Source organism: Coenobita brevimanus, chromosome 47 (assembly GCF_032717465.1).
Source record: "Coenobita brevimanus isolate Jiangsu-jjx chromosome 47, ASM3271746v2, whole genome shotgun sequence".
NCBI lineage: Eukaryota > Metazoa > Arthropoda > Malacostraca > Decapoda > Coenobitidae > Coenobita > Coenobita brevimanus.
Window position 1 is genome coordinate 7496796 of NC_137000.1, and position 14024 is coordinate 7510819.

The following is a 14024-nucleotide window of genomic DNA, read 5'->3' on the forward strand; positions in this document are numbered from 1 at the left end:
CATAATAAACACCACATAAACAGTGTAATTACATTTCCAAGAAGCCTCTCCCACTGTGTAAATTAATAAACACTTCACACACACACACACACACACATACACACACAGGAAGAGAGAGAGAGAGAGAGAGAGAGAGATAACAGTCAACTGAACGAGAAAATGTCAGATAATTAACACTCTCTTTGTGGTATAGCTTTAATATTCTGTTCCAGCTAACGCGACAGTTTTATTATGCTGAGAATAAGTATAGAAGGCTAATAAGAATGTTCTTATTCCAGCCACTAACCCTTCCATGGTAAGGACAACTCTGGTTCTGTATTTTAATTAACCTAAATCATACGGGCCTGAGATGTCAACAAGGAGTATAACAAAACATTAGACGATTCATATTCGGTGCTTTTATCACATAATAATAATAATAATAATAATAATAATAATAATAATAATGATAATAATAATAATAATAATAAAACAATGAAGTATAAAAAGACCGATGTATGTTGCGTACATTTCTGGGAAGCCTCATTCACAAAGCATATAATTTAATTTGTTGACACATTCCAGTCGGGGGGAGGGGGGACTATGAGGTGGCAGGGTATGTGGTGACTCAGGGTGACAAAACCACCGTGTTTGTTGATGGAGAGATGATAGGAGAAGGGTGTGGTGGAGGGTGGTGTAGTGATGGAGGGTGGTGTGGTGTGTGTGGTGAAAACCAGGAAAAGAAGGGTGGTGTTGAAGTGTGTGTGTGTGTGTGTGTGTGTGTGTGTGTGTGTGTGTGTGTGTGTGCATGCGTGTGTGTGTAATTCACCGGGTCGGTCAGGATCACTTGATGGTCGTGATCGTCAGCTTTTACCCTCCCGGAAGGGAGCTGAGAGCTCATATAGTCCGATCTAAGGGCAAGGCTGTGACCTTCACACACGCACACACCCGTCCCTTGCTGGAGGGGGACAGTAACCACCCACTTCGTCAGTGAAACTTTTCGCAACCTGAGCGAGGCGCGAACTCCCGTCCACCAGTTGGCAAGCGAGAACGTTACCACTGCACCAGTGTGTGTGTGTGTGTGTGTGTGTGTGTGTGTGTGTGTGTTGTGGTGAAGAAATAACTGTAGTACAAGGCAGCGTAATTTGTGCTAAAATGTTTGCACTAGTGTGATCGACTGTGTGGTGGTGGTGGTGGTGGTGGTGGTGGTTGTGGTGGTGGTGTGTGTGTGTGTGTGTGTGTGTGTGTGTGTGTGTGTGTGTGTGTGTGTGTGTGTGTGTGTGTGTGTGTGTGTGTGTGTGTGTGTGTGTGTGACCGATGGGGTTGGCGTGTGGTGTTAGGGGGTGGGTGGGTTTTGTTGTCAGTGTGCGACACAGGCGAGGGGGAAATTGAGGGGGAGAGGGGGTGGGAAGATAGCATGAGAGAGAGAGAGAGGCTCATTCCTTACATATATACCTGTAGGTCGAAATATATGTAAAAAAAAAAAAAGGTAATAAATCTTGTCATGGAGTAAAGCATTCCTTCTCCACTCCTTCCTCTCTCTCTCTCTCTCTCTTATTCTTATATCATATAACTTATCCCATCATTTCTTTGTCCCATTCCTCCTCCTCTTTCACTTCTATACGTCTCTGTGTTTCTCTCATTCACTCCAATTTTCATTCCATCCTATTTCTTTTACCACTAAACCTCCTCCCCTCTTCATCATCATCAACTTCTTTCTCTTCTTCTTCTCATCATCATCATTATCTTCTTCTTCTTCTTCTCCTCCTCCTCCTCCTCATTTTCCTCCTCCTCCTCCTCCTCCTCCTGCTACTAGTACTATTACTGCTTATACTGCTGCTACTGCTACTACTCGGCCTACTAATACTATCATCAATAATCTCTCTCTCTCGCTCTCTCTCTCTCTCTCTCTCTCTCTCTCTCTCTCTCTCTCTCTCTCTCTCTCTCCTTGACCTGCCGCCCAACCCAGCTCGCGTGTAACCCCGAGTCTGGGTTAGTGTTTAGCCTTGAAGCGACACAACCTCGCTGTGACACTGAGTGCATGGCTTATCATCTTGTGTGTGTGTGTGTGTGTGTGTGTGTGTGTGTGTGTGTGTGTGTGTGTGTGTGTGTTTACTTGTTTGTTTGCGTGTTCACCTGCCTCTGGACATGGATTAGGTTGCCTGTTCCCAAGGGCCAGTAATCTATTTAAATTAGCCTAACTTCTGCAGCCCACACACGACATCTTGCATTAAAGCACTGGCAATCACCATCTCCTTTATGGCACGCCAGGGATAAGGCAAAGACGTAGTGTTATGGTGCTGTACTATTTTTATTCTATCTTGGCCTTGTCTTAGAATTCTATCTCTCTATTTTGAATGCTGAGTTGTAACATTAAAATTTGATGCTAGTCACGATAAAGTGCTGCTGAAAGGATTGAGGAGTCACAGTATTTTTTTTTCTTTTTTTTTTTTATACTGAGCTATGTCAAATAGGGTAGAAGAGTATGAAATTCTAGGCCAATTTAAGGTAAAAAAAAAATTATTGGCTTTTTTGGGGAGCGGGGGAGGAGGGTGAGAGGGCACTGGAGCATCGGGAGAACAGTGATTATTACAAGATTCAGATGCAAAAACTTATTCCCTGAAACTATCAGGATCGAACCCGAGAACACGCAACTGGCCATATACGAGTTTTGGTTCGAGGAAGTTGAAAATATGGAAATTAATAATTTTCGGAAAATTAAGATTATCGAGCTTAAAATAGACAAATTTCGTGGGAAAAATAGTTTTGAGATAGCATCAAGTACATGCTGAACAATGACGTGCTTAGAATTAGTCGTAAATGAGGAAAATAATAAGTACAATCTCAAACACTGTGAAAAGATGGACGTTCTTCGATGTTGTACTTTCCTTATTTACGGCTAAGTCGAACCGTAACACTGACCAGCAAATGCCTGATATAACGTGAAAGATAACTTCACACGCTATGTTTCTGTTTCAAACACCACTTTAGCCTATACTACAAAAATTACCAGTGCTTATATTTCCATCTTCCTTGCAGCTAATAACCCGTAAGTGGCCGATTCCCAGTCTCTGCTCTAACCACTCCACCACACCCTGATGTGTCTATGTAATGTGTGTTCTGCCTCCTTATATAATCTAACACAACTTCCTTTTTAGTGTCCTTCGTGTAATTTTTCTGTCCATCCTGTAATTTCTGTAATCTGCCCTCCATGTAACCAAACCTGACCTAATCTTTATGACCTCGTGCGGCTCTCAACAACCTCCCATGATCTATTCTGATCCTGTGTGACCCCATGTGACCTGTGCTTCCCAATGACCTCCTATAACTCACTCCAACCCTGCCTGACCACCCCGTGATCCCTTTCGACCTTGAGCACGAGCCCTGTGACCTAACCTTATTTCACCCTAACTTAATCCTCCACACGACCTCTGTACCTTCCCCTTGATTCCACAGGACCCCCAGTATTCCCGTGTGACTCTATGTGACCCTTTTGCGACCCCTTCTGACCCTATGTAACCCTTTTGCGACCCCTTCTGACCCTATGTGACCCCTTTGCGAACCCTTCTGACCCAATGTAACTCCTTTGCGACCCCGTCTGACCCAATGTAACCCCTTTGCGACCCCGTCTGACCCAATGTAACCCCTTTGCGACCCCGTCTGACCCAATGTAACCCCTTTGCGACCCCTTCTGACCCAATGTAACCCCTTTGCGACCCCGTCTGACCCAATGTAAACCCCTTTGCGACCCCGTCTGACCCAATGTAAACCCCTTTGCGACCCCGTCTGACCCAATGTAAACCCCTTTGCGACCCCTTGACCCTATGTAACCCCTCTGCGACCCCTTCTGACCCAATGTAACCCCTCTGCGACCCCTTCTGACCCTATGTAACCCCTTTGCGACCCCTTCTGACCCTATGTAACCTTTCTGCGACCCCTTCTGACCCTATGTAACCCCTTTGCGACCCCTTCTGACACTATGTAACCCCATTGCGACCCCTTCTGACCCTATGTAACCCCTTTGCGACCCCTTCTGACAGTATGTAACCCCTTTGCGACCTCTTCTGACCCGCTGTATACTCTCCCTGTGATCCCCAGTGACATATGTATCTTCCTGTGATTTCCATGACTTTTAAAACCCCCCTTGAGCCGTTTTTTTTCTAGTTTCCCTGCGACCTCCTCTAACCTCTCTACCCCCTAATACTTCATATGGTCAGTTTTAACCCACGTATACTCTTTTTATGACGTCCCTGCCTTCCCTGTCCCTCTGATTTTACCATCCCTGCCTCTCGTGTCTGGCCAAGGTTGCATTTGAACATGATAAAGAAGTCTCAAGTCATTCAGTACATTAGACAATTTCTTTTTGTTAAATATTTCAGTTGTTTTAGGTGTTTCGATAAGACAAAATTTTAGTTTGATAGTGTACAGCCCTAGAGGGGGAACTAAACGGCCTGGGACGAGACTAGATATTTACCTCGTCTCTTTATCGCAATTCACGGACGATAAACTTTAATTCTATATCCCCTTATGACCTCGTTTGATCCCTATTACCCTCTATGACCTCGTTTGACCCCATATTACCCCCTATAACCTCGTATGACTCCCTATGACCCTTTTCTAACCCTGTGTGCCCTCTACAGTGACAGTAGGGGCCTCTGGCGGTCGGCTGCGGCAGATGTGTCCGTACTGCGGCAGCTTCTACAACCCCACCGCAGCCACGGACGTCAGACTGCGACGGGCAAGGGACATCAGGGTCGAGCTGCCGCATATCGTAAGTGTACAGTGCTTTTCGTAAATTAAGAAATATATTATACATCGTCAATTAAGAACTCTATCGTAAGCTAATACTTCAGTAACGTAAGGACCGAGGTGCCTCATATCGTTAGTGTACGGTGCTATCGTAAATTACTATATATCGCTATCGTAAATTACTATATATCGTAAGTTAATAATAGGAGGAGACTATTGTTTTTGTTGTATTATTATCATTTCCGCCGCAGAGTCTCGCAACAATTCCAGGAGAACCGGAGACTGCGCACGGACTCTCAAGGGTCTAGGTTGTGTCCTGGCATGGACCATTACGGATAGAAAAGAAAAAATTCCAAATCACCCCCAATAGGATCAAGGTCACTGAAAGAAACAGTAGGTGGAGACTAGTGACTGTCCGTAGGACAGTTACTGAGTATCATTATTACTATTATTATTATTATTATTATTATTACCATTATTAGTTTTATAATTATTATTATTATCATTCTGGGGGTCTGGATTCATAAACACAGTTACTTGATGATCCAAAAGTATATCTGGAGACATTTTGAAGAATTTTTGCCCTGAATTCTTACTCACAATTCAGTAACTACAAAAGTTATTTTTTTTTCATACATTTTTTTTTTTACCTCATTTATACGTCTAACACCACCTACATTTAAACGTTGCAAGAATGCTCACGGTCACGCTGCATACTTCCACCTCATAAATTTAGGGCTGAATAGAAACACCCCAAATAATCCCCCAGGTAAGCGCGTTATTACACTCATTGCTTCCCTTAGCCTTGCACTTACCTGACTCCCTGCAGCCCCACCCAACGCCCTACAAATAACCATCATTTAACCTAATTTAACCTATTCTAACCCTCAATTCAAACCTAACTCAAATTAACCTTCACCTGCCTTACATTCCCCCAAACCTTGTCTTCATATCACCTGGTCTAACTTAAGCTTCATGTAACTTAAACTAACCTAACCTAGCTCAACCATGACTTAACCTGACCTAACGTAACCTCAACTAGCGCATTCCTAACCCAGCTCAACCATGACTTAACCTGACCTAACGTAACCTCAACTAGCGCATTCCTGGCCCAACCTAACATTCCACTTAATATGGTTTTATGCATTCCTACTTTCGCCCTTACCGGACCCTCACCTAACCCAACCTGAACTTCCCTAATTTTACCATCATTAACGTATCCTATTTCAAGTCAACCCAGCATTAAACCTATTAGCCTATTTAGTGCGTGAAAACCTCAACGAAGCCTCATAATATAACCTAGCCTAACGAGTCCTAACAACTAGGTGGTGTATGTGTTATGGATGGATGGATGAACTGATGTATGGATGGATGGATGGTAGGATGCATGTAAGGCATGTATGTACAGTATGTGTATGGATGTACAGTATTTATGTATGTATGTATGCATGTATGTATGTATGTATGTATAAGTATGTATGTATTCTATCGGCTGGCTTGTACACACCTGACCTGGGCTGGCAGGTACACTATTCACGTTCAAGTCTTGCTTCGTAGATCCAACACTGATCAGTAGGTCAAGCAGCACCACCAGAGACGTGACTCGCACCCACTACTTCACGCACGAGTGTAGGAGTGGCAGTGTGTGTGTGTGTGTGTGTGTGTGTGTGTGTGTGTGTGTGTGTGTGTGTGTGTGTGTGTGTGTGTGTGTGTGTGTGTGTGTGTGTGTGTGTGTGTGTGTGATCAAGAAAACCTCAATACGGCGTGCACACCCGAAAATGCATGAACGAAAACACTACAGCACCTTCTTCAATGCCCGCCCCCGGACGAGAATGAACCCAGATCAAGAAGACGGGCAGACACAGACGCTACCGACCCGACCCAGCAGTGGGGGTGGGCAATGTCAATGACGCGAAAAAAAAAAAATGAAAGAAAGAAAACAAGGAAATACAGCTTGATGCCATGTCAGTCTGTGTCGGATTGCGAATTTCCTGTTAGACTGAAAGAGAACACGCACTGATTGCTGACCTAGTGCGCGTCTGACTCCCCGCTGACCTAGTGTGTGTCTGACTCACTCGCCATACTGACTCAAGGTGTATGCAGCAAGACGTGGGTGCAAGTGGCAGGGATATTAAAACTGGGGCGCTGCAGAGGGAAGCCTTCATGTGGTAGCATTGATATAACTGGGCGGTGGAGCTGCCCAGTTACATAAAGGTCCCTTAGTTCCCTCTCTATCACCCCCGAAAAGAGGATGGTGGACTGCAGGATATGGGGAAACTCTGGCTTGCAGTCCACATGGTTCACGTTCAGATACTGACCCTGCATCTCTCCTGCCAACCACCACCCTCCTTCCGGGGGGAGTTGGAAGATGTTTGCATAACCAGGCAGCTCCATCGCCTAGTTTTATCAGTGCCACCATATGAAGGCGTCCATCTTCAACACCACTGTGAATTAGTAGTAAAAATAACGCCAAAATACTATAAAGAGAATTACGTGGTATGACGATGATTTACAGCTGCTGATAAATCGATAGCCGGATAAGTTACTGGATCTCTGATGACAGGGGAAGCTATAAATAAAGAAACGTGTACAACAAAGGCACGTGCTATATATACGTAATGAGGGCTAAAAATAAATTATATATATAACTGAGAGGCTAAAAATAAATGTACCCTCATCACAAGAAGGGTAGGGCTGCTTTTAATATACGGTAAATGAAATAGTTTGGCGCTAGCTACAACACACACACACACACACACACACACACACACACACACACACACACACACACGAATACAGAAAAAAAAAACAGCCGCAGCAGGCCAGGTAATTTCACAACTTACTGAATCATGCTTCGCCATACCATTATACAGTACTATTTTTTTTTTCTACCTTCAGACGATTTTATTCAGATTAAGCGAGATTTTTCGAAATGGTGGAGTTACATGTAGTCTTCGTCAATCCATTCAGTACGAGAGGGTTTTCTAAGGTGAATAAAAGCGTCCTGAAATAGCAAAAATATACTGAAATATAAGTGACTGGATTGAAAGTATAGCCTCAGGTACAAAGCCGACGACAGTTCTTTACCAGCACGTTGTCCTTATATCTGCTGTGTGTGTGTGTGTGTGTGTGTGTGTGTGTGTGTGTGTGTGTGTGTGTGTGTGTGTGTGTGTGTGTGTGTTTCATAGCCATCACGTACAAACCATGCACTCAAAACCTTCCACTGCCCCAGCCGACAAAGAAATGTCAGCGAACTTTTGCTTATAACTTTACGGAACAATCATGGCACACAGTGACTCATGCATCCACCTCATCTGTTATGCTCCCTCCTTGCTAACACACCATGAAAAATATAGACGTAAAATTAAGTGACTGGAAATTGGTCCTTCAAAAAATGCATGGTACGCTCTCTTTTTATAAGTCGTTTCTCTCTCTCTCTCTCTCTCTCTCTAACCAAGAAATATCAGTCACTTATAATTTTCTTTAAGCCCCTTCCTTCCCATGACGCATTTTTCAATTTATTCTTGCTACCTTCAGACGAATTTTAATCAGCTTCAGGGAGATTTTTTCGAACACGAGGGGTTGCACATAGCCCTCATCGTCAACCCCTTCGCCGCCGTGGTCCTCTCCTCAACTGAATAAAATCGTCTGGCAGAAGCAAGAATAGAAAACGAATGTCTAACTATAGTTAACTTTATCCAGACGATTTTATTCTGCACCTGACGAATTTTTCAGCGTCAGACGATTATATTCAGCGTTAATTATTTTATTCAGAGCCAGACGATTTTACTGAGCACCAGACGATTTTATACAGCACCAAACGACTTTATTCTGTGCCAGGCGATTTTATTCAGCACCAGACTTTATTCAGCGCCAGACGATTTTATTCAGCGTATAGGAAAGCCACTGTTCTCTATGACGTCTATCAGTTCCTTCCTCCGATAGCCAGTCAACACAGCCCGGGTCATATCCTGTGTTGCTTGTTTACTCCTGTGCTGTGTTTGGACGTAGGAATCACAGCTCCCTCAGGGTCTGCACCAATCCGCTCTCAGCTTCTCTCGTCATACTTGCATAACTAACACTTTACTGCGTCACACTTCCCCAGCCATACTCATATAACACTTCCACGGCCTCACTCCTGTTCCGTCATACTTAGCCTAACAATTTCACGGCGTCACTCTAAGCTGTCCATGCCCACAGCAATAATACTTGTCATACTCATGTAACGCTTACACGGCTTCAATCTCACCCTGTCACACTAAAATAACGCTTTACTACATCACTTCAGCTCCATTTAATACATTTAACACTTCCATGGTCACTCATATCGCGTTATACTTTGTACTTAGCTGCGTCACACTTACTCGTATTCCAGTACAATTACATGACACTTTACTCCGTCACTCATACCCCGTCATACCCACATAGCACTTTCACGGCGTCACTCTTATCCCGTCACTCTTCCTTTCCGGTACGTCCTACTCTAGCATAAAGTTGTCAGGAGTTCTTTTACACCTTCATTATACTTTCACGGCACCAGTCTTCTTTCCAGTGTCTTACTGCTGTTTAAAGTTTTAGTCAATAGTTCCTTTACATCGTCAATACACCTTCACGGCACTACCCCTTTCTTTTCTGGGGTCCTGTAGTAATGTAAAAGTATTATCAATGGTTTCTTTACACTTTCACAGCGTCCCTTATTGTCATTTCTTTTCTTTCTTATTTTTTAGATGTCATATTGCAAAGCTGCGTTCAACAGTTACTCGAGGCTACACTGTCATTACATCTTCAAGGCGTCAGTCTTATTTTTTCCCCTGTGTGTCCAATGCTTATGCACATCCGAGGTCATTAATTTCTTCACTCCATTGTACCACTTGGCTCTGTATCTTGGTTCGTGATTCATTGTGACTTGTAATACTTTCATGGCATCAATCTTTTTTTTTTTTCCCGGTGTGTCCTATTCTTATAATTCTAGTCATTAATTCATTTACACCAGCATAACACTTTAATGGCGGCACTTTTCTCTTTCTCGTATCCAGAGAGAAAGTTTGTAGTTACTTTACACGTCCATAAGCCTTTCACGAAGCATTTTTTTTTCTTTCTTTGTGTTCTGTTCCTATGTAACTTCGCGTTCAATAGTTCCTTTACCCCGCCTCCTACTCGTGTAAAAAATCTAATGAAATTTCGCTAAACTATTCAGCCATTATTAAAAAGAAATATTAATTGGGTTACTCTCCTTCATTAAGTTCTTTATAGAGTCTTCAAACCGTGTCAAAGGCTAATGAGATTTTGCTTAACCACTATGTAATTATTAAATGCTTTGGAATTTCACATGATTAGTTCGTAACCCCTCGAGTGTTGAAAATTAACTGGCTGGAACTAAGCGCTGGTGCACTTAGCAACTGCATACAAGAATTAGGATTTTTTTTTTTAACCTGTGGAATGTTGTGTGTGTGTGTGTGTGTGTGTGTGTGTGTGTGTGTGTGTGTGTGTGTGTGTGTGTGTGTGTGTGTGGTCACAGAAGAGGTATACAGGACTCATTTCTCAATAATTTTCAACTTCATTATTACCATTAACATCATCATCATAGCTCTGTACCCCAGCAACAACTCCACCCCCTGCGTTATATAGGTCAATCCATGCTCGCAGTGTTCTCATCCCCCAACACACTCACAACCTCGCTACCTCTCACACTCACCCCTCTAACAATTCTTCACTCATCGCTGTATCTGAGTTCTTCCAAGCTTTTTCTTTATTGTTTACATCATCCAAGCTCTCTTTCATACTAATACATGGGTTGAGAGGGTCCGAGAAGGAACAGGAGAGTAGATAAGCTGAAGAACTGTCAGTAACTCAACATCCAAGCCATCGAATTTCTGTGTTACACCTCACAGGCCGGACGATCCACACAAGGTCGTGCTTACAATGCCCAGGAGATACTGACCATTCCATCGACTGCATTTACGATATTAACAGAAGCCTCAATACACAAGAAACATAAGCAAAAAATTCCATTCGACGTAAACTCTTCAGCATTATTATCTCGTCAAAGAAATATACTAAACTGGGTGTCAAATAAGAAAGAAAATAAAACTTCACGAGGATATTCTTGAACCTACGTTGAATGAGAAATGCTACAGTATCATGAGTCCAATTCTTAGCCGCTACGCATCTAAAATTACTCATGAGTCTTCTTGTTTTGCCATCCTTATCTCCAGCTCACAGAACAGGATATCATACTTACAGTCCTCACAGTCTTCTTTGTAGGAAACATCCCCGAAAGAACCATTACGTCTGTTGGTATCCGCATTCCTTTGTACTCCTTTGTATGACTTTCGGGATGAAAAAGGTCTCCCTCCTAATTCAGCCATTAGGTCATCAGTAATTATAGCTCAGTAAAGGTTGAGAGCTGGACCTATGCTGGTATACGTGCAGCATTCGTTGTTCAATATTTAGGTCGAGAATCACCTTCTAGTGTCTGGCACACATTTTACTGGACACCCTGTATGCTGCCTAGATTAAATGGTGCTTTTTTTCATTTTTCCTTCCTTTTTCCTTTTTTGTGTGTGTATGAAAAAGATAACTTCCAAGCATTGATGGAAAGTCGGTGGTGCACGGGTTAACACGTTTTACTCGAAGCTGGAAGAATTCAAGTTCGATTTTCGGGCCGGTCAGACTCTTGGACAAAGTTCATTTCTCCCCTTGTCCCCTGCACAAAACATCGATGGTGCCTGTTGTATTCTAAGGGAAGTTTAAGGGTTAAAAAAAAAATATTGTCTGCCTAAATGAGTCTTGCGTAGTCGATAAGCATTGCTTTGAGCCTTTCTTCATCTTCATCTTCTCTTCCTTCCTCGTCTTCTTCTTCTTCCTCCATTAAACAGGAGATCCTGTAGCCTTTGGTTCTGGTTAGCATATCCACATCGCAACTGGAAGAACCAAAGATCGATTCCCATACCGCACAGACTGTTGGAGGAAGTTCGGCAAAGTCACTGTGATCATCCGGCACTGTGACTTGGAAAAAATGATTGTCCACCTTACGGACCTAGGTGCAATCAAAAGTAACAAGTACTGCCAGGCGCAACAAATCTTGCCTGACAGCAGTTATTTTACTGCTGTTAGATACTTAATCTTTACTGCCATTTACTGTCAGTACACAATTAAAGTCTAAGGAAATGGCACAAATGTTTTCAAGTTAGGCCCTCTGAAAACCCATGATCTTGCGTTTGACCTTTCAAATTCACTCAAGGTCAAAGGTCATGGTGCCGAATGAAAGCCCATATGAGACTTTCAATATCTTATTATAGTAAATACCTCACTATCTTCAACGAGTTTCGAGTTATAGCCCCCTGAATATCCGTGACCTTGAGTTTGACCTTTCAAAATCGCTCAAGGTCAAAGGTCTTCGTGCCAAGTGAAAGCCCATATAACGAGTTCTTGTATGTTCTTAATAGTAAATATCTCTATCATCAACCGGTTTCAAGTTATAGTCCTTTGAAAATCCGTGACCTTGATTTTGACCTTTCAGGGTCACTCGATAACCTCCAAGATTTACGGTAATCACTTTCTTCTGGGACCAGTGCCTACATAACATGAAAGTTTCATGTACTTTCATTTAGCCGTTTTTCCGTAATGTTGGAAACAAACAAACAAACAAACAAGCAAACAACAAACAAACGAACAAACTCGACCAAAAACAAAATATACCTCGCCGGACTCTGTCCGGGCGAGGTAGTAAATCTAACTCGTCTTCTACCTCTACTACAAAAAACAATTAGATAGTAGTAGTAGTAGTAGTATCAGTTTCATCTGGGCGTGAACCCCGTGGACTGAGACTACAGTTACCCTTTCCCTACTGTCCACCACCATCCTTTCTGGGAACATGGAGGGTGTTGAGGGACGTTTGTATAACCAGGCAGGGGAGATGCCGGGCCATATCAGTACCACCACACGATGGCGTCTCCCACTAGCACCAAACAAACAGATAAAACAACACATCAGCCAAGTAACACCTCGGGCGGCAATCTCGGAGGGGGAACTGCTGTAAATAATGTAAAATGATGGTGGGCGCCCTTTGCAAGACCTTGAGGCTCGACATTTGTTCTAACTGATTCTTATTGATCCCTAAACACGGATCTGACCTTTTTTCCTTTGACTCGGCAGTACGGTGACGTCTTCTAATGTTTAATCCATGCTGTCTTAACATGATATTATTCGTCTTGAGGAAGATTTTTTCGTCCAGCGCTCCAATGGTTTCGCGTTGAGATTAGGCTGAGGATGCAACTACAGCTACTACTACTGTCAATCACTCCGCTATCAGGTATTCTTCTGAGAAAAGTTAAGTCGTAAGGCAGCAACAAGAATTAAAAAAGAAAAGAAAAAGTTCTCTGACAAAAGATGGCGCCCTTTAAGGAATACTGTGAAGTTTGGCATTCACCTTGCTTTCTTTCTCAGAGCTGAGTTTTGACCTAGAGTTTGAAGAAGATGGCGATTTAGGTATTAATCCCTTCAGTACGGTTACGCCATTTTTATTCTATTTCAACTCTCTCCAAACGACAGAATTTAGCTGATGAGAGAGACATTTTCAATCTGGAGGGGTTAGATATAGCCTTCATTAACACAACTCTATGAAAGCTAAATAACACCGCTGAACAAAACCGTCTGACATGGCAAGGTAAATAAGTAAGTAAAACGTCCTTGGGCGAAAGTGGTTAAGCTGAAATGTGACCAGGCGTTTGAAGGAAGATGGACTTATTTATTTCGTGTGTCTGTTTGAATGAGTCCGTCGGGAAGCAGGAACAGACAGAAAAAAAAAAAAAAATGAGGAGAATAAAGAAAGAAAGGTTAACCGTCCCCCCAACGCGGACTCACAACATTGATCGCATAGTTCCGAAGCTACTGGGTGAGGGAAGGAGGAAGAAAGGGGGAGAGAAGAGGGGGGGGGTAAAGGAAGTGGGATATAAGCAGGGGAAGGGAAGAGAGAGAAGTGGGGGGCGGAAGGGAAGAGCGAGAAGAGGAAGAGGGTATGAGAAAGAAGAGGAGGAAGGAAGCTAAGAAAGGAAGAGAGCAGGATAAGAGAGGGAAAATACGGGGAGGACAAGAGTGGGAGGAGACGAGGAGGCAATCGGAGGGAGAACAGGGGGAAGGGAAGAGGGGAAGGGGAGAAAGAGAACGAGAGGGGGAAGGGCTAGGGGGCTAGGAAAAGGGAAGGGTAAAGAGGGAAGGAAAGTGGGGAAGAGAAAGGAGATGGGGAGAGAGGACGAAAGAGGGAACGGAGAGGAGAGATGGGGAAGAAGAAAACA

At 43.2% G+C, this 14024-nt stretch overlaps 1 protein-coding gene across 1 annotated transcript in view; it reads left to right on the forward strand.

Moving 5' to 3' along the window:
- The window catches only part of LOC145398927 (putative E3 ubiquitin-protein ligase HECTD2), a 56545-nt gene that overhangs the window by 22201 nt on the left and 20320 nt on the right, over positions 1-14024 (forward strand). The window contains exon 3 of the mRNA XM_080271664.1: positions 4620-4750. Coding sequence (XP_080127790.1) covers positions 4620-4750 — 131 coding nt within the window. The remainder of the gene's footprint in view (positions 1-4619; positions 4751-14024) is intronic.